The sequence below is a fragment of the Coenobita brevimanus genome, chromosome 97 (assembly GCF_032717465.1).
Source record: "Coenobita brevimanus isolate Jiangsu-jjx chromosome 97, ASM3271746v2, whole genome shotgun sequence".
Classification (NCBI taxonomy): domain Eukaryota; kingdom Metazoa; phylum Arthropoda; class Malacostraca; order Decapoda; family Coenobitidae; genus Coenobita; species Coenobita brevimanus.
The window spans coordinates 34,505,444-34,528,951 of NC_137050.1; the positions used below are offsets into that span (position 1 = coordinate 34,505,444).

The 23,508-nt window shown below is 42.6% G+C and overlaps 1 protein-coding gene across 1 annotated transcript; it reads left to right on the forward strand.

Moving 5' to 3' along the window:
- Positions 1 to 418: 418 nt before the first annotated feature.
- On the forward strand, positions 419 to 12,512 carry LOC145413652 (failed axon connections-like). Its single transcript, XM_080283309.1, has 6 exons — positions 419 to 477; positions 5,919 to 6,051; positions 7,375 to 7,565; positions 8,947 to 9,149; positions 11,279 to 11,392; positions 12,424 to 12,512. Exons 1-6 carry the CDS (start codon positions 419 to 421, stop codon positions 12,510 to 12,512), a joined length of 789 nt encoding a protein of 262 aa, XP_080139435.1.
- The last annotated feature ends 10,996 nt before the right edge of the window (positions 12,513 to 23,508 follow it).

Below are 23,508 nucleotides of genomic sequence, written 5' to 3' on the forward strand. Positions count from 1 at the left end.
ACTATAATGAGGAAGGAATCTAGCGCTCAAGGGGTTAAATTCAGAGACGTTTACACTCTCTCTCTCTCTCTCTCTCTCTCTCTCTCTCTCGTGGGCACATACTAGCACAATGTTTCTTATCTTTGTACCTGAGACTCATGAGTGTGATCAAAGTCACTGTTTAATGTGACTATATAATATGATAACGAGGTATGATTATGATCAGTAATAACTGGTATTCTCCCAATATACGATGTAATGCTGTAAAGAGAGGGAAACAAACAAACAAAAATCTTTCAAGTTTACATGTGATGCAGAACGAAGACAGAACGATGGCACAACTAAGACAAGTTCAGGACCAACAGTCATCTCCCCCCCCCCTCTCTCTCTTGAAGTCTGGCAGGAAATTCGTGCCACACCGGGCGGTTGATAAGTAATGATGTGTACGTGTGGTGGCAGGGGTGGTGACGTCAACTCGTGGGAACAGGAACAGGACAGGTGGGTTCAGTATCAAATTACCGACGTTTACTCAATCACCCCTGATAGTGTTAATCTCTTCCACAAATATTTGAGATAATTTTGTGAATTTTTCCTTAATGAGTGTAATGTCCAGATAAGACAAATACGCTCTTCATGTAGTGGTCGCTACTACACTAGACAGCATTGTGCATGTAAACAGTACAGTCGAGGACAAAATGTTCTTAAACATTTCATCTCTTCTAATGCTCATTTCCTGTCCTGGTTCAAACTAATAAGTTTAGAGAGGATTAGTACAGGTATATATATTTGATCATAAATGACACTCTGACATGACGCAGAGGGTGACGGACATGCCATAAGTAAAACTGAAGCAGTGGAATACTGGGAGAACCTTTGTTCCCTAATGTAGGTTACCCAGACATATATGACTCATATTGCGCCTATGTGAGTGACAAAGCTATAAAAATTTAGAACCATTGCTGTCTCTCTCTCTCTCTCTCTCTCTCTCTCTCTCTCTCTCTCTCTCTCCGCGTTTGTTTGTTAGTCAGTCTGTCTGTCTGTCTGTGTTAACAGGATTACTCAAAAACTTATGAACAGATTTTGATGAAATTTTGTGAAAGGGCGGGCCATGAGCCAATAAATGATTAAATTTTGGGCCGAATGAGGGTATGGAGTATCCCGCACAATATATATATATATATATATATATATATATATATATATATATATATATATATATATATGAAGGTTAATCATGGACAGTTTGTAGTCTCATGCCTTCTGTTTATAGTCGTATGTACTGTATACAGTATACTACAGGGTTACCATTATATTAACATTAAAACAGATATTCTGCAATGTATATAGGATAAGTACCAATGTGTTACACAGATTATGTGTAGCATAACTATATATAAAAATGTGCTTTGGTATCAGAAATGAATAAGCTTAACGTATTCAAGTTTACCTGTGATGCAGGACGAGAACAGAATGGTGCCATGAACAGGACAGGTTCACGCCCAACAGTCATCCATCTCTCTCTCTCTCTCTCTCTCTCTCTCTCTCTCTCTCTCTCTCTCTCTCAGGGACAATTTCATTCCCGTTTTTTTTTTTTTTAATACTGTTTTGCCTATATAAACTTAAGTGACGATATGAAATTCCTCCCTGATATTAATTACCCGCACCGTAAGCCTCCAGGAATATGAGTATGGCATTATGTACGGTCGTGGTCATGAATAATCTCCCATTCTCCGGTACCCCTTTCCTCATGCCGGCTCATTAAAGCGCGGCAAGTCACACCGGAATAAGAGAGGCTGAGAGGGAGGGACCAGAGAGAGAAGGGATGGTGGGTGGGGGGACGAGTGATGGTGCGGGGGTGGAGTGATGGAGAGGCGGGAGGGTAGGTATGGAAGGGAAAATGAAATGCGAAGTGGTGGTCTCATTATTTGTCTATTTTATTTCATTCAGGGCATGATATAGGGGAGTTAATATTTGGTAGATAATGCTGCATTACACCTTGTATAGCGGCGTCAGATAACAAGCATTAGATTGGTGGTGATATCAAGGGCTGACTGAGAAATATATACTGACGTGACGGATCAAACATTAATGCAGAACCTTCGAGACTGTGTGGACCCAGAATGTCTATGCTTGAGTACCAAGGAGAGGACACGGGCGCGCCTCTAGCACACCAAGGACGAGTGGGAGCTGTTCAGACGAAGCCAGAAAACCATTAACAACACTGTTTCCTCGGTGCCGCGAAGACAGCAAAAGGTGGGGCAGGAGGCCACTGGACTGATTACAAAGGCTTTCCTGGTTGCTTTGGCTTGACTGATGTCGGTAAACACTGACATATTTTGTGAGTTTGGGTGAGATTTTAATTTTCCTGCTAAGAGATTATGAGAGATATAGTTACTATATCCACCCATGTGCACAGACATCAAATATATTTACCTTTTATGCAAAATTGTTTTCAATAGCTTTGTCATATAGAGATGCCATAAAATAGCTGACATGATATTGACTGTATAGTGTATACCTAGATGATAATATTAGCTGTGGACACAGAGTGTACACCTAGAAGATGATAATATTAGCTGTGGACACAGAGTGTATACCTAGAAGATGATAATATTAGCTGTGGACACAGAGTGTATACCTAGATGATGATAATATTAGTTGTGGACAGAGCAATGTCAAAGGTTGCATATGATAGTTCCAAAAATTAATTACATGTAAGGGTAGAAGACGTTTCTTACACAAATCAAAGCCAACCAGATTCCATTCGGCGTCCGAAGTCAAAATACACAGATAAACTCAAATATCTGGCTCCACACTAATATCTGATCTGTCACGTCAGTATATTTCTCTCACAAGCCAGCCCTTGATATCACCGCCAATCTAATTTATGATCTGACGCCGCTATACAAGGTGAAATACAGCATTCTCTACCGAATATTAACTCCTTTATATCATGCCCTGAATGAAAAAAAAAAAAAAAAAAGACAAATAATGTGACCATCGCTTCGAATGCTCCCTCCCTAACCTACCCTTCTCCCTTTCCTCACTCCATCCCCGAACCATCACTCGTCCCCCAACCCATCCTTTCCCTCTCTCTCAAGCCCCTCCTCAGCCCCTCTCACTCTACCATGACTTGCCACGCATAAAGGAGCCAGCCTAAGGCACAGGGTACCAGAGGATAAGTGATTATTTATGAATATGACTGTATGTATGGAAGCTGATGAGGCCAGGGAACTGACAAGGGATCGAGCTGATATATGGTAAATACTATATATATATATATATATATATATATATATATATATATATATATATATATATATATATATATATATGGAGCCTCAGTGGTAGAGTGTGCGTTTTGTACACGGGTGAGCCAGGGTTCGCGCCCCGCCAGGGTATAAACTTTGGGAGTGTTCACCCGGCCACGTACTGCATTGGCGGACATAAGGGGTGCTGTGGTTGAACCAGTGTCGCTTACTATAAAGTATGCTTGCACCCAGTCGGCTTGCGCGGGCCGATTACACTTGGTTCACAGACTACACACACATCCAAAGCCACTCCAACACTACAATTACACTTACAAGCACTTCTCACCCTATAGACAATCTCTACCAGACAGCCTAAGCCACTTGGTAGAGATTGGCTGTATCGTCCAGACTTAGGTCGGGATAGGCCGGTCCTGCAATGGATACTCAAACGGCTGATGATGATGATATATATACTGTATATATGTATATTATTATTATTGTCGTTGTTGTTGTTACTAAAACTTCCCACATTCCTGTGGGAAATTTTCTTGTTTTTGTAAATCGATTATAATTATTATTATGAGTTATTTCAAAATTGCGATATTTCAAGGGCTATTTGGCCTAGAGTCTTCAAACTTGGCCAACTTAGTCGGATAGCGGTTCTCCTCTTTTGGTCGAATATGGTGGTCATCCGTCAAACGGGTCTCCGGGTATTATCCGGAACACAGAAAAATGAGCCAGCCACACTATCTCAAGACCTGTTCAAGCTAGGAAGCTGAAGGTGTACTGTAATATACCCTTGAGGCGGACGTAACGAGGAAAGGAGTATTGTTTCATTCGGTTAATTATTCTCTGAGATCGCCCAGGGGAGGAAATTGGGACTTTTCCGGATGTTATGGATGTTAACTAATTTTTAATGAAGGATTAAAGGTAGAGCCACCAAATTTGGTGGACTTATAGATTGTGGTGACCTAAGATAACATGCACAAGACCAGTGACCTTGGCCTCAAGGCCTTTTTATGGCTCGGCTTCTAGGCAATGGCCTTGGGAGGTTTTCCTTAATCAAAATTTTCCTTGGACATTTTTACGGTGTTCCAGTTATTATTATTATTATTATTATTATTATTATTATTATTATTATTATCATCATTATTATTACTGCACACACAGGTTCACCCGGTAGCTGGTTTCAATAGGCAATCGAAAAACTGGACTTCTTTACATCTTTATATCCCCGTACATTATACAGTTTCTGGCGCTGTGTGTGTGTGTGTGTGTGTGTGTGTGTGTGTGTGTGTGTGTGTGTGTGTGTGTGTGTGTGTGTGTGTGTGTGTGTGTGTGTGTGTGTGTGTGTGTGTGTGTGTGTGTGACGTTTCTGTAAACCTTAATACAACTTCCTCCCCCGCAGTACCCCTCCCACCCAACACCCGTCACTGGAGAGAGTGGCGAGAGATAAGCGAGTCGGAGATGGAGGAAGGTGGGGTATGGGTAGGGCTTCCTGTGCTGATATTTGTCTCGAGTATCGTCAGTATCATTTCGGCCACTCTTCTCTTGAACTTCATCAGCAAGAGTAAACGAAGGTCAGTCGGAATTTATGTCATGTAATTAGAATGAAAGTAAATCAATTCCGGTGTGCGCATTTTTTCTTTTCTTTTTGCCATCTTCGAACAAGCTGACTCAAGGGAAGATCTGTTGGTGCGTAAGGGTTAATGGAATCTGTCAATAGTTCAGGAAGTCTGTCTGAACCTGAATGACATTACTTGGAATTAAGACGAATAAGACAAAAAAATTCGTCACTGGGGTGAAAAGATAAAGAAAATCACTAAAATAAAGTAAGCGTACAGTCATAAGTTTCCATTACCCACTTCAGCACGATGATGCCTTTCCTAACTGCTGTCAGTATTATTCTACACAGGAATGTCCATGGAAGTGAAGTGGTGAATCACTACTATTCCCTTCTCACAAATTTTGGTGTAGTCATAACGGGTAGCCCATTAACGAGTATAACGCTCCTCCACCTGATGAGATCTCGTTTGTTGTGGGAACTGCTCGGTTAGCGTTATTATTGTCTCTCCTGCATCATTTAATCATTTCCTACCTTCACCGCCAAACCCACGCCCACACCAGAAGATTGCGCCGTTCCCACAACACGTACCATACAGCCAGGTGTGTTTCTAGTGGAGCGCTATTTACGAACCACCCTGCATAACAGTGGCGTACTTAAAGGGCGGCACCATCCTCCCCCTTACCCAGAACCATAATCGTATTCTAAATAGTTGTGGAAACTTCCTAACACCCCTTTCTTAGCAATTTATTCCGCAGACTACACCCATGAGGAAGATGCTGCAGGTTCAAGGTTCGTATTCCAAGTGCACAGGAGGCTTTGTAGCACCTTTTTCTTGGAGATTTATTTTGCACAATAAGGGTTATCATTGACGTGTGTGTTATTTCGCTACACTGTTTTAATATCGACATTGTTTGCATCACTAACATACAAGAGGATACTATGGTACGAGTATAATGTTTAAAATAAATCAATAAGGAAGCGGTGCAACGAAGTCCCATGCCACCTAAAATACGGGCTCTAATTTCAAGTGCAATGATTAATTTAGGTGTATTATGCAAAATCAATCGCTAAGGACGAGGTACGACGAAGCCCCCTAGAATATGGGCTCTTTCACTGTGCAGGAGGCGGTGGGCAGCTGTGGGCAAGGATGTGGTGGTGCTGCATATACCGTCCAGGAGCCGATTCGCACCCAGCATGTCACCCTTTGTCCTCAAACTGGAAACATTCCTGCGCTTCGCCAAAATCAACTACAAGGTCTGTCGTGGAAATTTTGCTTTCTATTACTTACTTTATGAACTGTTTTCCTGCATAATTATGCCCTTAATGAAGAAATTCTTATTTTGGATGATAAGCTGTACCGTGTATTTACCTATTTAAGTTAGCTCACTTCAGAATAATTTTTACGCTTCATCAAAATCGGCTATCGGGTCCGTCCACAGAAAATTTTGCTATTTCTGCATATTGTATGTGTTATTCTGTAGGTGCACTTGTAAGCAGATACTTACTTGCAAGAAAAACATACATTCAAGCTGAATTCGACCTAAAATAACTTTTTTTCTTCGCCAGAATCAGTTACGAAGATTGTCCGTAAAATTTTGCTTTTTGTCCCTCGCTTTCCAGCTGCTGTTATTATTAGTCCAGCCTTGGGCTCATAAGGATGTTAACCTTGTGGATTGCTGGAAGACGGCCACTTCAACCGGGTCGCTGCGTAGTCTTTGCTGATGTTGTTAAAAAAGACTGTCTGTTTTGTGATACAGTGTTGTGCATGAGTTGGTACTATTATAGGGTGGTACTTGCTTAGCCTTATCTACGTCTAAGTGAGCTATATCTGATTTATAAAATCATCCTCAAGACGGTCTCATTATTAAGCTTGACTAGAATCGTCTCTCCCTTGGATCTTTGCCTTTTTCTGTAGCACTTCTATGCCTTACGGTACAGGTGCGTCTGTGTTTTGCTTTTGCTGTGGTCAATAAGCTGTTCATCTTTCTAAATATCTGTCAATCTATATATTTTGCAAGTATGACGTCCTCACGCTGGTAAATCTTTTGTTCCTCGGTAATATCACTCAGATATTCTGGTCCTAAAGTCTTCGGCCCGTGTCCTATAGGCAGGGTAGGCCAATTACTGGTAAGGAAGGTCACATCACAGACAAAGCACGCCATATGACAGGCAGGGCAAGCCATATTAAAGGCAAGATACACAACTTTGCAGTGTGGGTTACTCTGTTCACTTTGTTGGCATGGCAAACAACAATCAACCTTTTCACTGTTCTTGCAGGTAAACAGTTCACCTTTCGACTACTCTTTAAGTAAATTAATACACCTTTCCACTGCTTTTTTTCAAGAAGATAAATAACCATTCCACTGCTCCTTCAGGTTGATAAACAAACTTTCCGCTACTCTTTCAGGCCGTTAAACAACCTTTTTTTTTTTTTTTTTTTTTTTTTAGGGTAGATAAATAACTATTCCACTACTTATCAAGTAGATAAACACCATTCCACCGTCTCGTGAGGCAGACAAACAGCCATTCCACTGCTCTTTCAGGTAATCACTGTACCCTTCCACTATTCTTTTTCAGGTGGATACCGAAGAACCGTTTGGTCCTGAAGGCCAGATGCCGTGGATCACCCTGAACGGTGAGGAGGTGGGGGACTCTAAGGTCATCATAGCCAAGCTCATCCAACGCTTCAACCTGACCTTTAACTTGAGCGAGGAGCAGCGGGCCATCACCACCTCCTTCATCACCATGCTGGATCATCATTTCATTTGGTGAGGGTGGAAGGGGATGGTTCGAAGTTGAGGAAGATGAAGAAAATAGGGGGAACCGTGTTGGTAACTGAAAGAAGAGGTACACCCCAACACAGTATTGTGGGACAGTGAGTGTGCAGTGAATAGTATAAGAGGGAGGGAGACAAAGGGTAAGTGTACGAGGGTTGGGTGGTTGGACGGGGAAGAGGTACACCGGGAAGAAATTTGAAGGAGAGAGAACAAGGTGTGTGTGTGTGTGTGTGTGTGTGTGTGTGTGTGTGTGTGTGTGTGTGTGTGTGTGTGTGTGTGTGTGTGTGTGTGTGTGTGTGTGTGTGTGTGTGTGTGTGTGTGTGTGTACAGTACAGTACGTCGTAAGCAGTGGGACTGTCAGAACAAAAAGGTACACTAAGAACGACACAGGGCCGGAAACGAAACTGTGAGTACACATGGTAATGGGACGATTAGAGAAGGGAGATGGAGACCAAGAACGAAATAGGGGGGGGAGTAGAATGGAAGGAACATAGTGTAAGTGTGCGTACGTAAATGGTAGCGTACTGGACTGTACACACGCTACCGCGCGTTTTTCTCAACCGCTGGTCCAAACGCGCGATCCGACATCTCCCTTCCTACCGCGCGTTTGTTCAGCGGTTCGAGGTTTTCATATGGTTGACTGTATTTCCGCCAGGTAAACGTGCCGTCTACCGCCGCGTTTACCTGGCGGTAGCCGCCACGTTTAAAGACGCCTCGTGTGAACAGGGCCTTAGAGTGAGGTGACTAAGAAGAGGAAGGCTAGACTAAGGAAACAGACCGAAGGGGGTGGAATGACTCACTAAATCACCATTAACGATTTTCTTCCTTTGAATCCGACTACGTATTTTTATATTCTAGTAACCTCCATTTTTTTGTATTACGCTAGATCTGCTCCAAGTTGAATAAAATCGTCTGCTGGTGGCACACAAAAACTATGTAATTTCACTAGAGGTGCTAAGGTACTGTGACGTGAGACTAAAGTGCTCTGAATAGTGTTGAATGTTTTAGCTGATTTCAAAATTATTATATTCAAGACATATTTAATTAAGCAGAATGCTGCAGTGTCTGAACAATGTAAACGCAATTGGGTGGCAATGCAAATCACAGTTGGGGACAAAAGTTCGTGTAACATTAATTTTCCCCTTTCTGCTGGTTAATATTATAATGCTGAGAGAGGTTTGGTAAGATTTTCTGCTCATAGATGATTCGCTTTGATACGATGCATCAAGGAGGGAAGTGACAGACATGGCCAAGTATGAAACAGACACACTTTGTACATTGTTGGTAAACAGCAATAGAGGAGAACCTTTGTGTATGGGAGTCAAAGTAATCCAACATTTCTTTGTGTTAATGCCATATCGTGCTTTGTCAGGGGTTTGCGTGTGTGGCGTTACGTTACAGACCGCGGCGCAGGATTCCCTGAGTGCCAGCCAGACATACCCAAGATCCACAACGTCTTAAGGATCAGGAGGATGAGCAACGCACTCTGGCACCAGGGCCTGGGACGCCTTGACTTCAAGCAGGTTCAGCAGCTCGTCAGGCAGGATCTCAACGCCATCGCACTCTACCTGGGTCAGCCTCACAACGATGGCCGTATTCTAACTGGCTTTGGAAATTTTGTAGCATCTCTTCCTTAACGATTAATTCTGCTCTTAACACTTCAATATCATCAATGCCCTCGCATCTCTGTCTAGGTCAGGTGCATCAAAATGTGACTTAACTAATTCAGTCCAATGACGTAGTATTGTCTTCTGCTACTTAACAAGCCTTTTCTCCAGCTTAACACAAACTTTTCCAACTCAAGAGGTTATATATCTTTGCCTCTTCACTGTCCGAGGTACTGCCTGAGTGTAAAACCTTCTGCTAAGAGCAATAAACGAAAATGCGTCATCGGACTGAAGGAATTAAGATCACATTCTACGCCGTTTTTTAATTTCGTAACGCCTTTTTCTTTGCGGTTTATTCTGCACGTAACACCTCGATATCCTGTTGGGTGTGTCTTTGGAGATTTTGTAACACCTCTCTCTTTAATTACTTATATTGCATATAACACCTCGACATTAAAAAAAAAAAAAAAAAAAAAAACATGTAAACAGCACACAGGAGAATGTTAAGGTTTAATGTGCAAACTAAATCACTGGGGAAGAGGTGATACGAAGCCTCCTGTACTACTTAGAATCCGGTCCTTGTGTTCGTATTCTCGTTGAGTTGGTAGACTTCTTAGGGCCACTCTCTCAGCGATTTATTTTCCAACTTACACCTTACTTTCTTTTATATAATTAAATTACAAAGGCTTCTTGACGAGTTGTTTAAAATAAATCGCAGAGGAGGAAACGTTACGAGATCTCCGAAAATAAAGGGAAATACACCACTTACATCTATAGCAAATAATGGTCTACCCTTTCACCGCAGTACAAGATCACTCTTACTTACACCTACTGCAGAGAATGATATACCCCTTCACTGTAATTAAAAAAAAAAAAAAAACATTTACCCCTATAGCAAAGAGCGATATACCCCTTCACCAGAACATAGTCACCCTTCTTCACATATTTCTTTTATTTTCTCAGACACACCTTTTCCTTCTCTCCCACTAATGTGCTGCTTCACTCCCTACTTCCATAGCACATATGAATACTCATTACCCTCATTCTCACTCTGAAACACTTTGTTGCCATGTCTGCATTTTTTTTATAGAATATCAAGATCGTATTAACTAATCTCTGTTCATCCAATCAGTAATTCCAATCCAAAAGTCACTTCTATCATTCCTTTCTTCTAATTACTTCTTTTCACATATATGTACCGGTGTATCCATAGCCAATATTACAATACTACTGTTAAACTACTATATACCCTGTGCAAAGGTATGAGCTTAATATCTAAATCAGGAGTTAATAGCTACTTAAATACGGTATATTACTATCAGAGACTAGCTGCACGTAGCAAAACGAACAATAGTATGTACAGCTGACCATACATGAACCTGGGACAGAGTCTGTGTGACGTGGAGGTCTAGCATCAATTTCCAATGTTCTTGCAACACAGCTACTAGGTCATTACAGCTAATATTTGACACCTCCGTTCATTCACGTCATTGCCGCCTACAAACATGTCGTAATGTCAAGGTTGTCAAGTTTACCAATGCTAGACCTCTGCTACACATTGATGCTGTCCCAGGTTCATATACGGCCAATATACAACCAGTCAACAAATTCTAAAAGTAACCGTACTCCGTAGCCAGAGGTCCAATACCGATAATTCTCCGGCGGGGGCCATTGTTATATAATGTGCTCGACTCCCCTTCACATGTATGCAGTACATCCAACACCCTTTCACTGTTTACAGGGCAAGAAGCTACTGAACCTCCATAGTTGTTGTTGTTGTTGCTGTTGCCCTAGGTTCATCTGAAATGTTAACCCAATGGACTGCAGGTTTACTTAAGTTGTCCTACAGCCCACCATCCTCCTTTCTGGGGATTGAAAAGACGTTTGTATAACCAGGTAGTTGAGTCGCCCAGTTATATCGGTGCCATCACAAGAGGCGTCCCTCTGCAGCAGTACTCGCATGATAGTAAAGGGATACAAGGAGTCCTTATTGCACCCTGCCTACCCCTCACCATCGTCTCTTTTTATTGCTTTTTAACAGCACGTAGGAAGGACGTTGGCAGTATTCTTTCTTCTTTTTCTTTTATTCCCAGGTAAAAAAACCATACCTGGTGGGAGAGGAACCAGGTCTGGTGGACTGCGTGGCTTTCGGTCACCTGGCCAACCTGGTCTACAACTACCGACGCTCCCCATTCTACACCATAATTACAGGTGTGGGTCCACTTGTTACCTACTACAGCTACTAAAACCGTCCCTTTTATGCACAGAACATCTATTTATCTTTGTTGTTTCCTGACTCAGCATCTTTTGAAGGGTGGCTCTGACATGAAGACCATTAGGTATTCCTCTCTTTGCCCAGTTACAAACCCTCTTCCCAAGGCGAGTCTTTCTTCTCGCGCTACACCATCATCCCAGTGGCTTCAGCATGAAGACCATCAGACATTCCTCACCCTACACAGTAACAAACCCTTCTCCCTTACATTGGAAGAAGTTTACATACACACGGAAATGCATCGTCTCAATCAGCACCATTTCCACAAGCTGGCATAATATTCTGAAATCAAGACACCCGACGGTCATACTCCCAACTTTGCCATTCTCACTCCTCTGAAGTAAGAAAAGGTCGACAGACGTACTAGGATAGAGTGAAAGCCTGCAGTCGTTTCATGTTAAGGATGCGTGGAGGTTTAACGGTCATCCATGCCATCCCTGATAAAAGGCGGACAGTTTGTCAGAATAGACATTACCCGATAAGCTAATGTATAGAGTACCCTGAACTGAATATTAAGTAGTATATTTTAAACAAGTTTCAGCAGGTAACATTTTAATAGCAAAATTCACCTCTACGCAAAACATTCGTATTATTAATAATGGCGTCCACCTCAGGAACCACGTACCGTTACTCTTAATTTTCCAAGTGAATTTTTGCTGTAGACCCTCACTATTTGTTGCCGTTCCTTTTTCTTTTCTGTCTTTCCTTTACAAGCGCACAATAACAACAACAACATCAACAAAATGTCTATTCAAAGCCCGTTGTTGGTAATTATCCAGTTTCGCCAGTTTCATCCAGTTCACAGTACCAGTTGTGTGGAAAAAAAACTGTACTCAGTGATACATCCCTGGCATATAACGCAGGCTTGCTGCTTGTGATTTCTTGCCAAATTACTTATGCATTATAGACCAACAACAGCCACTTCCTGCATTATATTTTATTGATAGTATTTTCATTTTTATTTCAACAGAGGAGATGCCCACCCTGGTCAGCTATGTGGACCGCATGAAGGAGAAACTTTGGCCAGACTGGGAACAGCACCTGGCAAAACCACGCTGACTGCACAATCACAGGCCCGTATTTTCGTTGGCTAAGGAGCTCCCTAGTATCTCTTCCTTAGCACTATTTCTGTATATGGCAAGGTAAAAATATTTTCTTAATTGTTACTTATGCTCTATGTCTCGATATCCCTAAGATTTACAGTAGTTACTATACAGGATAATATTAACCCTTTCAGCCTGGTGACGCATTTCCTCCTTTGTTCCTGCTACTACCAGACGATTTTTACACGAAGCAGGAAGGAGATCTAGATATGAAGGGGTGAATTAAAGCTGTGTCTAACTTCTCTAGTTCGAAAAGTCTCTCCTAACTTTAGTAAAACAGCTTGGAGACAGCAAAAATACAAAGGAGCATGCTTCATCGTTAAGGAAGAGATGCTTGAAGGCCTCCTAAGCCCAAGAGAATACGACATATAGCCCACCGATTCAGTCCAGCCATACTACCCTAAAATAACCTCACTACTTCACTCTCCGATACAGTCGTGGCCATAAATAATCACCAATCCTCCGGTACCACGTGCCTCAGGCCAGCTCCTTTATGTGCGGCAAGTCACGGCGGAGTAAGTGGCTGAGAGGGAGGGGCCAGAGAGAGAAGGTAAGGTAAGTGGGTGGACGAGCGATGGTGCCTGGGTGGGGTGAGAGAGGGGAGGGAGGGTAGGTAGGGGAGGAAGAATGAAATGCGAAGTGGTAGTCACATTATTTTTTTCTTTCACTCAGGGCATGATATAAAGGAGTTATTATTTGGCAGAGAATGCAGCAATACACCTTGTATAGCGGCGTCAGATAACAAGCTTTAGATAGGTGGTGATATCAAGGGCTGGCTCATGAGAGAAATATACTGACGTGACAGATCACACATTAGTGCAGAGTCAGAAGTTTCCAGCACAACACACTACTGCCTTGTCCACCAATTTGTACCTAGCTTTTTTTTTTTTTCCCCTCGGCTGAAAATATCATTCCTAGGTGATGAGAGGATGTTGGGGTTGTTGGACGGCCATTCGAACCCATACCTGCATGAAGTCCAAGCAACAGATTATGAGAGATATCGTTATTATATCCGCCCATGTGCACAGACATCAAATTTATTTGCATTTTATGCAGTTATTCTAAACAGCCTTTTCATATAGAGATGCCATAAGATAGTTGACATGATGGTCACTGTACAGAGGGAGTGTATACCGAGAGAATGACTGTAGCACCAGTCGAGCAGGGCAGTACTCCCGAGGTGAATGGAAAGCTGATGACAGGGAGTGCTGGAGCTCCCGTTTCATCAGCCCTCAGGACTAGTTCCTGACCATCCCCCTTTGCTGAACTTTTTCGGTGTCTCAGTTACACAGACAGTAGGTCAGCATGCTCTCCAGTACAAATTTCTCTAACTATCTACACCAAACTACATGCACAGTACACACTACACTTCCCTTTCCAAAATTTAAAAAAAATGGCGTCTCATCACCAAGCCTCGGAGTCCCCAGGGGGGGGGACCATAAATGCCCCCACCATCCGCCCCTCTCCCGGTGACGACTCGAGGTGCCTGGAACCACTGTCTGACTCTCTTCTTCTTCATTTCTGCAACATTCGCGGCCTTTCCTCTAACTTTCGCTCTGTTGAGCACCACCTCTCCTTCTCTAAACCTCACCTTCTTTTTCTAACGGAGACTCAGCTGTCTGAGGCAACTGACAGCAAACCCTTTTCTGTATCCTCCTACTTTCTCTATACCCATTTCAAAGCCAAAGGTGGCTGTTGTGTATATATACGCAACGACTTATCTTGCTCTCGTGTTCCTGAACTCAATTCTTCTGAATTCTCTACACTCTGGCTTCGGCTTTCCTGTCATTCTCTGACTAAATATATCTGTGCTGTTTACTTATCCCCAAATTCTACTGACTACCAAAAATTCTTCGACTATCTTACTTCTACGATGGAACACATTCTATCCATTTCTCCTTTCTCTGAAATCTCCATTCTAGGAGATTTCAATGTTCACCACCACCTTTGGCTCTCCTCTCCTTTCACTGATCCACCTGGTGAACAAGCCTACATCTTTTCTATCCTTAATGACCTAGAGCAGCTTGTACAGCACCCTACCCGTATCCCAGACCGCCTTGGAGAGAGAGCTCCAACATACTTGACCTCTTCCTTACAACTAATCCTTCTGCTTACTCTGTTAATCTTTTCTCTCCGTTGGGCTCCTCCAATCACAACCTTATCACCTTAACCTGTCCTATCACTCCGGTACGGCCTGTGGACCCTCCAGGGAAATGTCGTCTGTGGCATTTTGGAGCCGCGGACTGGGAGGCCCTCAGGCAGTACTTCTTTGATTTTCCCTGGAATGATTATTGCTTCCATGGCCGTGAGCCATCTGAGTGTGCCTTGCGCATTACGGAGGTTATTCTCTCAGGCATGGAAGCATACATTCCTTTCTCATATCCTTTGACTAAAGCAAGAAAGCCTTGGTTTAATCACGCTTGTTCTAATGCTGTCCGCAACAAGGAGAGGGCCTACAAAAGGTATCGGAGCCAACCCACCCCTGAATCACATCATCCTTACGTTTCTGCCTGGAATTGTGCTAAGTCTGTTCTTCGCTCTGCTAAAAATAATTTCATCCATACTAAATGCTCTCAACTCTCCAACTCGAATTCTTCCCGCTCCTTCTGGCACCTTGCCAAAAACCTTTCTAACAACTTTACCTCATCATCCTTCCCTCCTCTTTTCTACTCTGATGGTTCTGTAGCTATTTCTTCTACTAATAAAGCAGATCTCTTCGCACAGACTTTCTCCTCCAATTCCACCTTAGACGATTCCGGTGCTGTTCCTCCATCACTTCCCCTCTCTGACTTCCTCATGGCTGACATTAAAATTTCTTCAGCTGATGTATTTTCTGCCATCACTGGCCTCAGTACTAACAAGGCATATGGGCCCGATGGGGTCCCTCCTGTTGTTCTCAAGAACTGTGCTTCTGTGCTTACACCCTGCCTAGGCAAACTCGCCTTTGTCTGTCAACTTGTACCTTTCCTTCTTGCTGGAAGTTTGCTCTCATTCAGCCAGTCCCAAAGAAGGGTGACCACTCCCAACCCTCCAACTATCGTCCAATTGCTTTAACATCCTGTATTTCAAAAGTTTTCGAGTCAATTCTCAATAGAAAAATTTTAAGGCATCTTTCCTATCACAACCTTCTTTCCGATCGTCAGTACGGGTTCCGTCAGGGACGCTCCACTGGCGATCTTCTCACCTACATTTCAGACTCCTGGTCATCCTCCTTTCGGGACTTTGGCGAAAGCTTTGCCATAGCACTTGACATCTCAAAGGCTTTCGATCGAGTCTGGCATAAATCTTTGATTTCCAAACTGCCCTCCTACGCTTTCTATCCTTCTATCTGTGCCTTCATCGCTAGCTTCCTTTCTGGTCGTTCTATAGCCGCTGTTGTAGACAGCCATTGTTCTTCTCCTATATCTATCAACAGTGGTGTTCCTCAGGGCTCTGTCCTATTACCAACTCTCTTCCTTTTATTCATCAATGATCTTCTAAGCTGTACATCTAACCCTATCCACTCATACGCTGATGACTCCACCCTTCACCTTTCCATTCGGTTCCCGCAACGCCCATCTCAACAGTTACTTCAACAAACAAGGGATGAGGCTATGGCACACCTAATGTCTGACTTGGCTCGTATCTCTGACTGGGGTAAAAGTAATATGGTTGTTTTTAATGCATCTAAGACTCAGTTCTTACACCTATCAACCCGACAAAATCTTCCACAGGTGTACCCACTAATGTTTAATAATATTCAGCTTAATCCTGCATCATCCTTGAACATGCTTGGGGTTTCATTTACTCGGGACTTATCTTGGAAAGATCATATTACATCTCTTGTAAAATCTGCTTCCAAGAGATTGGGTGTGTTAAGCCGACTACGTTCTTTCTTTACCCCTGCACAATTGTTGACTCTATACAGGGGTTTCATCCGCCCCTGTGTGGAGTACAACTCTCATGTATGGGGAGGCTCCCCACATACAGCTCTTCTCAATAGGGTGGAGTCAAAGGCTTTTCGTCTCATTAACTCTCCTCCTCTTACTGACTTCCTTCAACCTCTGTCTCTTCGCCACACTGTTGCATCTTTATCTCTTTTCTATCGCTACTTTAACGGTCACTGCTCCTCTGAACTGTCTGCTTGCATTCCTCCACCTCTACGACGGGCGCGTAGCACCTGTCTGGCAGCAAACTCTCATCCCTTTTCTGTCCAACTCTCTAATGCAAGAGTTAACCGTTACTCCCAGTCTTTCATTTATGCAACACGTCAACTCTGGAACTGTCTCCCTCTGTCTGTATTTCCTGCTGCCTATGATCTCCAGTCTTTCAAACGCAGTGTGTCCAGGCATCTCAAAATGATCGGATCTTAGATTTGGCTCTCTATTTTATTTTGTTTTTCTCTTGGAGGGAACTGTTACTGCGGGCTCATGGCCTTTGGTCCTTCTTCCTCGCATATATATATATATATATATATATATATATATATATATATATATATATATATATATATATATTACTGTGGACACAGCCTTGTCAAAGGCTGCATATGATATTCAGTACCAAAATTAATTACATGTATGGGTAGAGGACGTTTCTTACACTAACATAACGGATGGCAAAGCCATCCACATTACATTCTGTGTCCAAAGTCAAAATACACGGATAAACACAAATATCTGGCTCTGCACTAATGTTTGATCTGTCACGTCAGTAGGCTATATTTCTCTCACGAGCCAGCTCATGACATTATGTTATCTGACAGTGTATGTTATCTGACGCCGCTATACAAGGTGTAATGCAGCATTATCTACCATTAACTATTAACCCCTTTATATCATGCCCTGAAGGAAAGAAAATGGACAGATTATGTGACCACCACTTCGGGTTTCATTCACCCTCCCCTACCTCCCCTCCCTCCCTTCCCTCACTCCATCCCAGCACCATTGCTCGTCCCCCACCCCAACCTTCCCTTTTCTCTCTGGCCCCTCCCTCTCATCCCCTCTTACTCCGCTGTGACTTGCCATGCATAAAAGAGCCAGCCTGAGGTACGGGGTACCGGAGAATAGCGGATTATTTATGACCACGACTGTACTTACCTACTCATTCTTTTGTTACTGTATGGTACTTCGAACATTTTTTTTTTTTTTTAACTTAAACTTTCACCACAACACCCGTTTTCACTGTGTACCACGTCCGACCTTCCTCAGCAACCATCACCACCTTTAACTTTTTCGGAAAACAACTCTCCGCCCAGCCCACACTTTTTCTTAAGCCCTACATAGCATTTCGACTAAGAAAACTTCCCTCCCCTTATGGACCTTCCATTTCTGCTTCACTATCCTTGTTTTTGACCCACACAATAGTTACGTTAAAAACCAACTTAGAAAGGACTGTATCACCAGTCGAGCAGGACAGTACTCCCAAGGTGGGTGCAAAGCCGAAGGCCCCTTGTCTCTACTCAGTGGCGTAGCGTGGGGGGGGCCACAGGGGCGGTTGCCCCGGGCGCAAAATTCTTAGAGGCGCAAAATTTCTCACAAAAAAAAAATATAGTAGTGATAATAAATTAAAAAATAGCACGCCCTCCCCCTCATACAGAAAATCTCCCAATGTTCGAACATTCTACTCAGTTTTTCAACATGACGGGGCAAATAAACGTTGCCACGTAACATTTACATTGTTTTCCCTCGCTAATAACAGCCATACTGTCCTTCATGTCATCCTTATCGGTGAATTACATATTGCCTATTAATAGCGTGATTTCCAGTTTGAAGACTCCCGCACTGTAATGTTCCATAACTTGCATAAATAATCATAATTAAAAAAGGCATAATTTCACCGAGTTGCAAGGGTGCCTAGATAGCTTCGCTCCTCCTCCCCTGCCCACCTCGTCTCCGTGATGTGTGACACTGAGACGTTCCGTAATATTTAAAATCCACCTCACGCCTAAAGTAATCCTTAAAATGCGCATGTGTATAGATTTTCTACTCAGAATGACATATTCTTTCACCTCTATAATACTAATACACGGAGGCCAAGATAGATATATCCCTTCAAAACTGTTTAGAACGAATAATTCAGAACCAAGATGGTTAAACAACAGATTAAAATCTCTCATAGGCCAAAGGAAAGAAATATATAGAAAAATAAAACGTGGAGAGGAACACTTGCGTAACCGGTACGCGATTTTAAATAGAGAAGTAAAGAGGGAGATACGAAAAGCAAAGAGAAGTTAAGAAATTAAGGTTGCTAGTGAATCGAAAGAAAACCCCAAGGGTTTCTATCAAATGTACCGTACGAAAAATAAAGATAGGATATTACCACTCAGAACAGAATCAGGTGACATTACCAGTGAAGATAAAGAAATGTGCTCCATCCTAAATAATTATTTCATATCAGTATTCACCAAGGAAAATCTAGACCTGGTCCCTCAACCAGCAAATATTTACTATGAGAATACGGAAAATATTCTTAGTAAAATAACCAATAGTAAGGAGGACGTATTGAAAGAAATTACTAAGATAAAACCTCAAAAATCGCCAGGTCCGGACGATATATATGCAAGAATTATAAAAGAAACCAAAGAAGAATTATGTCAGCCACTTTTAACATTATTTAATGACTCTAATTTCAGGAGAAGTTCCAGAGGCGTGGAAGACCGCAAACGTAGTGCCCATCTTTAAAATGGGTGATAAATCAGCTGCGTCGAATTATCGTCCGATAAGTCTAACGTCAATAGTAGGAAAAATGTTAGAGTCAATTTTGGCAAATAAGATTAGAGAACACTTAGAAAGATTTAATCTTATAAACGAAAGTCAGCACGGATTCAGGCAAGGACGATCCTGCCTCACAAACTTGTTGTCATTCTGCTCGGAGGTCTGTGAGGCAGTAGATAGCGATAAAGCTTACGATGTTATTTATCTGGACGTCAGTAAAGCTTTTGATAGGGTCCCACACGAAAGGTTAGTTAGAAAGGTTCGAGCACATGGTATAGACGGCGATATCATAGAATAGATAGAATTCTGGCTGAAAGGACGAAAGCAGAGATTATTAATAAATGGAACTAAGTCGGACTGGGGATTAGTAACTAGCGGTGTACCACAGGGTTCAGTACTCGGTCCCTTATTATTTATTATATATATAAATGATCTAGACTTAGGAGTCACTAGCAACATCAGCAAATTTGCCGATGATACAAAAATAGGGCGTATCATTAACTCGACTGACGATTGCCATAACTTACAAAAAGACCTCGATACATTGTCCAAATGGTCTAAAACTTGGCAAATGGAATTTAACGTTGAAATATGTAAAGTACTTAACGTAGGCAAGACCATTGGAGACATTAAATACGGCTTAGCTAATCGGAATGCGAGAGGGAACTAGGAGTTATGGTTAGTAACGACCTTAAACCAAGGCAACAGTGTATTAATGCGAGAAATAAAGCAAATAGGGTTTTAGGATTTATTTCGAGAGGCGTGAGCAATAGATCATCAAAAGTAATACTGCAACTTTATCTAGCATTAGTAAGGCCACACTTAGACTACGCAGTACAATTTTGGTGTTCTTACTATAGAATGGATATTAACTCGTTACAAAATGTACAGAGTAGAATGACATAAGTGATACATGATGTTCGGAACCTGTCATATGAAGACAGACTGAAAAGACTGTCTGCATTCGCTAGAGAGACGTAGAGTAAGGGGAGACTTAATTGAGGTGTTTAAGTGGATGAAGGTATAAATAAGGGAGATATTAGCAAGGTACTTAAAGAAGTTAAAGTGAGCATACAGGATAGAACTAGAAGTAATGGTTTCAAACTAGAAAAATTCCATTTCAATATGGAAATAGGTAGAAATTGGAGAGCCTTCTTCTTTGCTATCCTTATCTCATTCTAGTAGTTCAGTTACTCTTCTAGGAGCTGCCTAGCATGGGCCAACCGGCTTACTGCAGTTATCCTCTCTTCTTATGTTCTTATGTTCTCTACAAATATTTGCAAAAACTCGAGTACGAATGGAATAAGCTACCAAGTAAAGTACTGTAGTTGCTGCCTCTTCCATTGAGAGTTTCAAGCATAGGCTAGATAAGCATATGACAAATAAGGGGTGGGTAGAGGGAAAAAAAATATTATAACCAATTCAAATTCATGTTTTTTCCTTTTCAGGTTAGTCTCTATTCTCCTTTCACACTTTCCTATAAAATGTCCACGCCAGTTTTTCTATACTGCGTGGTGTTCTTTCTGACTTTTTCCTGCCGGCTTCGGCTGGAGGGTTTGGAGGGCGGGGGAGAGCCTTCTTCTTTGCTATCCTTATCTCATTCTAGTAGTTCAGTTACTCTTCTAGGAGCTGCCTAGCATGGGCCAACCGGCTTACTGCAGTTATCCTCTCTTCTTATGTTCTTATGTTCTCTACAAATATTTGCAAAAACTCGTGTTACACGTATTTATGAAACATGCTCTGCATGTGGCGACAATCCCATCACTAAATTAAGATACTTCGAAATCTTGAAATACCATCACCAAGTAATTCATCATTCATTCATTCATTCATCATCCAATCCTACGTTGCCCCATGAGGAGCGTAGGAGCCCGGGGCTAGGCAGTTGGTCCTGACATTTAAGATGAGAGTGACCAGCTTCACCCATCCCTGAGTGGCATTACATGAGCAATAAACACCAACCATCCCTTGGATATAAACCTTCTCCGGCTCAATCCGATTGGAGCGCCTTAATTACCCATTAAACCACCAGGCGCCAAAATTTGGTTATATGGTTACTACCCAGCGTTGTAAATTGTTTCCTAGTGTACAGGAAACCATTTGGCTTGTCACTCGTGTAAAGTCACCCACAGGCAGAGGAAAAAGGAAAGAATGAAGGAAAGACAGAAGAGGGAATGTAAAGTCATCCGTAGGCAGAAGGACGGGGAAAGAATGAAGGAAAGAAAGGCAGAAGAGGATGGAAAGGAAGAAGGATGAAGGAGAGGAAAGGGCAGGCATCCGAGAGCAGCACTACATCGAGTGAGTGGATGGTGAGCGCCCCCACCTACCACATAAATGTTCCTGCCAGTTTAGTGTTGCAACACCAACACAGAGTAAAACATGATGCTGTAGCCAGTGTGTGCGTGTGCCAGTAAGAGGTCGATCGTTTGGTGAACTTTGTTATTGTGGCGTGTCAACAGTTTATTGCTGACGCGGTAGTCATTTCTTATTTTCGTTCTTCTGTTTCAGCTATGCAATATATCTATATCTATCTATTGCCAGATGCCTCAATCCCGTGAGGAGTGACCACAAAATAATCGTCTCCATGTCGCCCTATCCCCGGCCATTTCATTGCCCTGCTCCCAGCTCACACCCCCCTTTCTCATATACCTCTCCACTCCATCCCTTCATCTCATCCTTGGCCTCCCCCTCCCTCTCCCCCCCTCCACCTCTCTCACATACATACTCCTCGTCAGTCTCTCACTCTCCATCCTCTCCACATGTCCAAACCACCTCAGTGTGTTTCTCCTAACGTTATATATATATATATATATATATATTCGATTTTTTAATGGTTTAAACGTTTACGAAAGTGAGAAAAATTGTTATACAATGAAATATTTTCTTAAAATACATGTGATGGGGGGGGGAAGGGGTTCAATACTAGACTGGTGGAAGCGACTCAGGGATTGCTAACGGTCCACGGGTTAGGGGGCGCAATACTTTCCTTGCCCGGGCGCTGACAACCCACGCTTCGCCACTGTCTCTAATACAAGTTTCTCTAACTGTCTACACCAAACTACATGCACGGTACACACTACACTTCCTTTTCTAAATTAAAGGAAAAATAGCGCATTTAGACCTTGCCTCGGAGTCCCCAGGGGGGGGGACCACAAATGCCCCCACCATCCGCCCCTCTTCCGGTGACGACTCTATGAGTTCCCTGGAACCAATGTCTGACTGACTTCTTCATTTCTGTTCGCGGCCTTTCCTCTAACTTTCTCTCTGTTGAACATCATCTCTCCTCCTCAGAACCTCGCCTTCTCTTTCTAACTGAGACTCAGCTGTCTGAGGCAACTGACAGCAAACCCTTTTCTGTATCCTCCTACTTTCTCTATACTCATTTCAAAGCCTAAGGTGGCTGTTGTGTGTATGTATGCAACGACTTATCTTGCTCTCATGTTCCTTAACTTGATTCTTCTGAATTCTCTACACTCTGGCTTCGGCTTTCCTGTCATTCTCTGACTAAATATATCTGCGCTGTTTACTTATCCCCTAATTCTACTGACTACCAAAAATTCTTCGACTATCTTACTTCTACGATGGAACACATTCTATCCACTTCTCCTTTCTCTGAAATCTCCATTTTAGGAGTTTTCAATGTTGACCACCACCTTTGGCTCTCCTCTCCTTTCACTGATCCACCTGGTGAACAAGCCTACATCTTTTCTATCCTTAATGACCTAGAGCAGCTTGTACAGCACCCTACCCGTATCCCAGACCGCCTTGGAGAGAGAGCTCCAACATACTTGACCTCTTCCTCACAACTAATCCTTCTGCTTACTCTGTTAATCTTTTCTCTCCGTTGGGCTCCTCCAATCACAACCTTATCACCTTAACCTGTCCTATCACTCCGGTACGGCCTGTGGACCCACCAGGGAAATGTCGTCTGTGGCATTTTGGAGCCGCGGACTGGGAGGCCCTCAGGCAGTACTTCTTTGATTTTCCCTGGAATGATTATTGCTTCCATGGCCGTGAGCCATCTGAGTGTGCCTTGCGCATTACAGAGGTTATTCTCTCGGGCATGGAAGCATACATTCCTTTCTCATATCCTTTGACTAATGCAAGAAAGCCTTGGTTTAATCACGCTTGTTCTAATGCTGTCCACAACAAGGAGAGGGCCTATAAAAGGAACCGGAGCCAACCCACCCCTGAATCATATCTTTTTTATGTTTCTGCCCGGAATCATGCTAAGTCTGTTTTTCGCTCTGCTAAAAA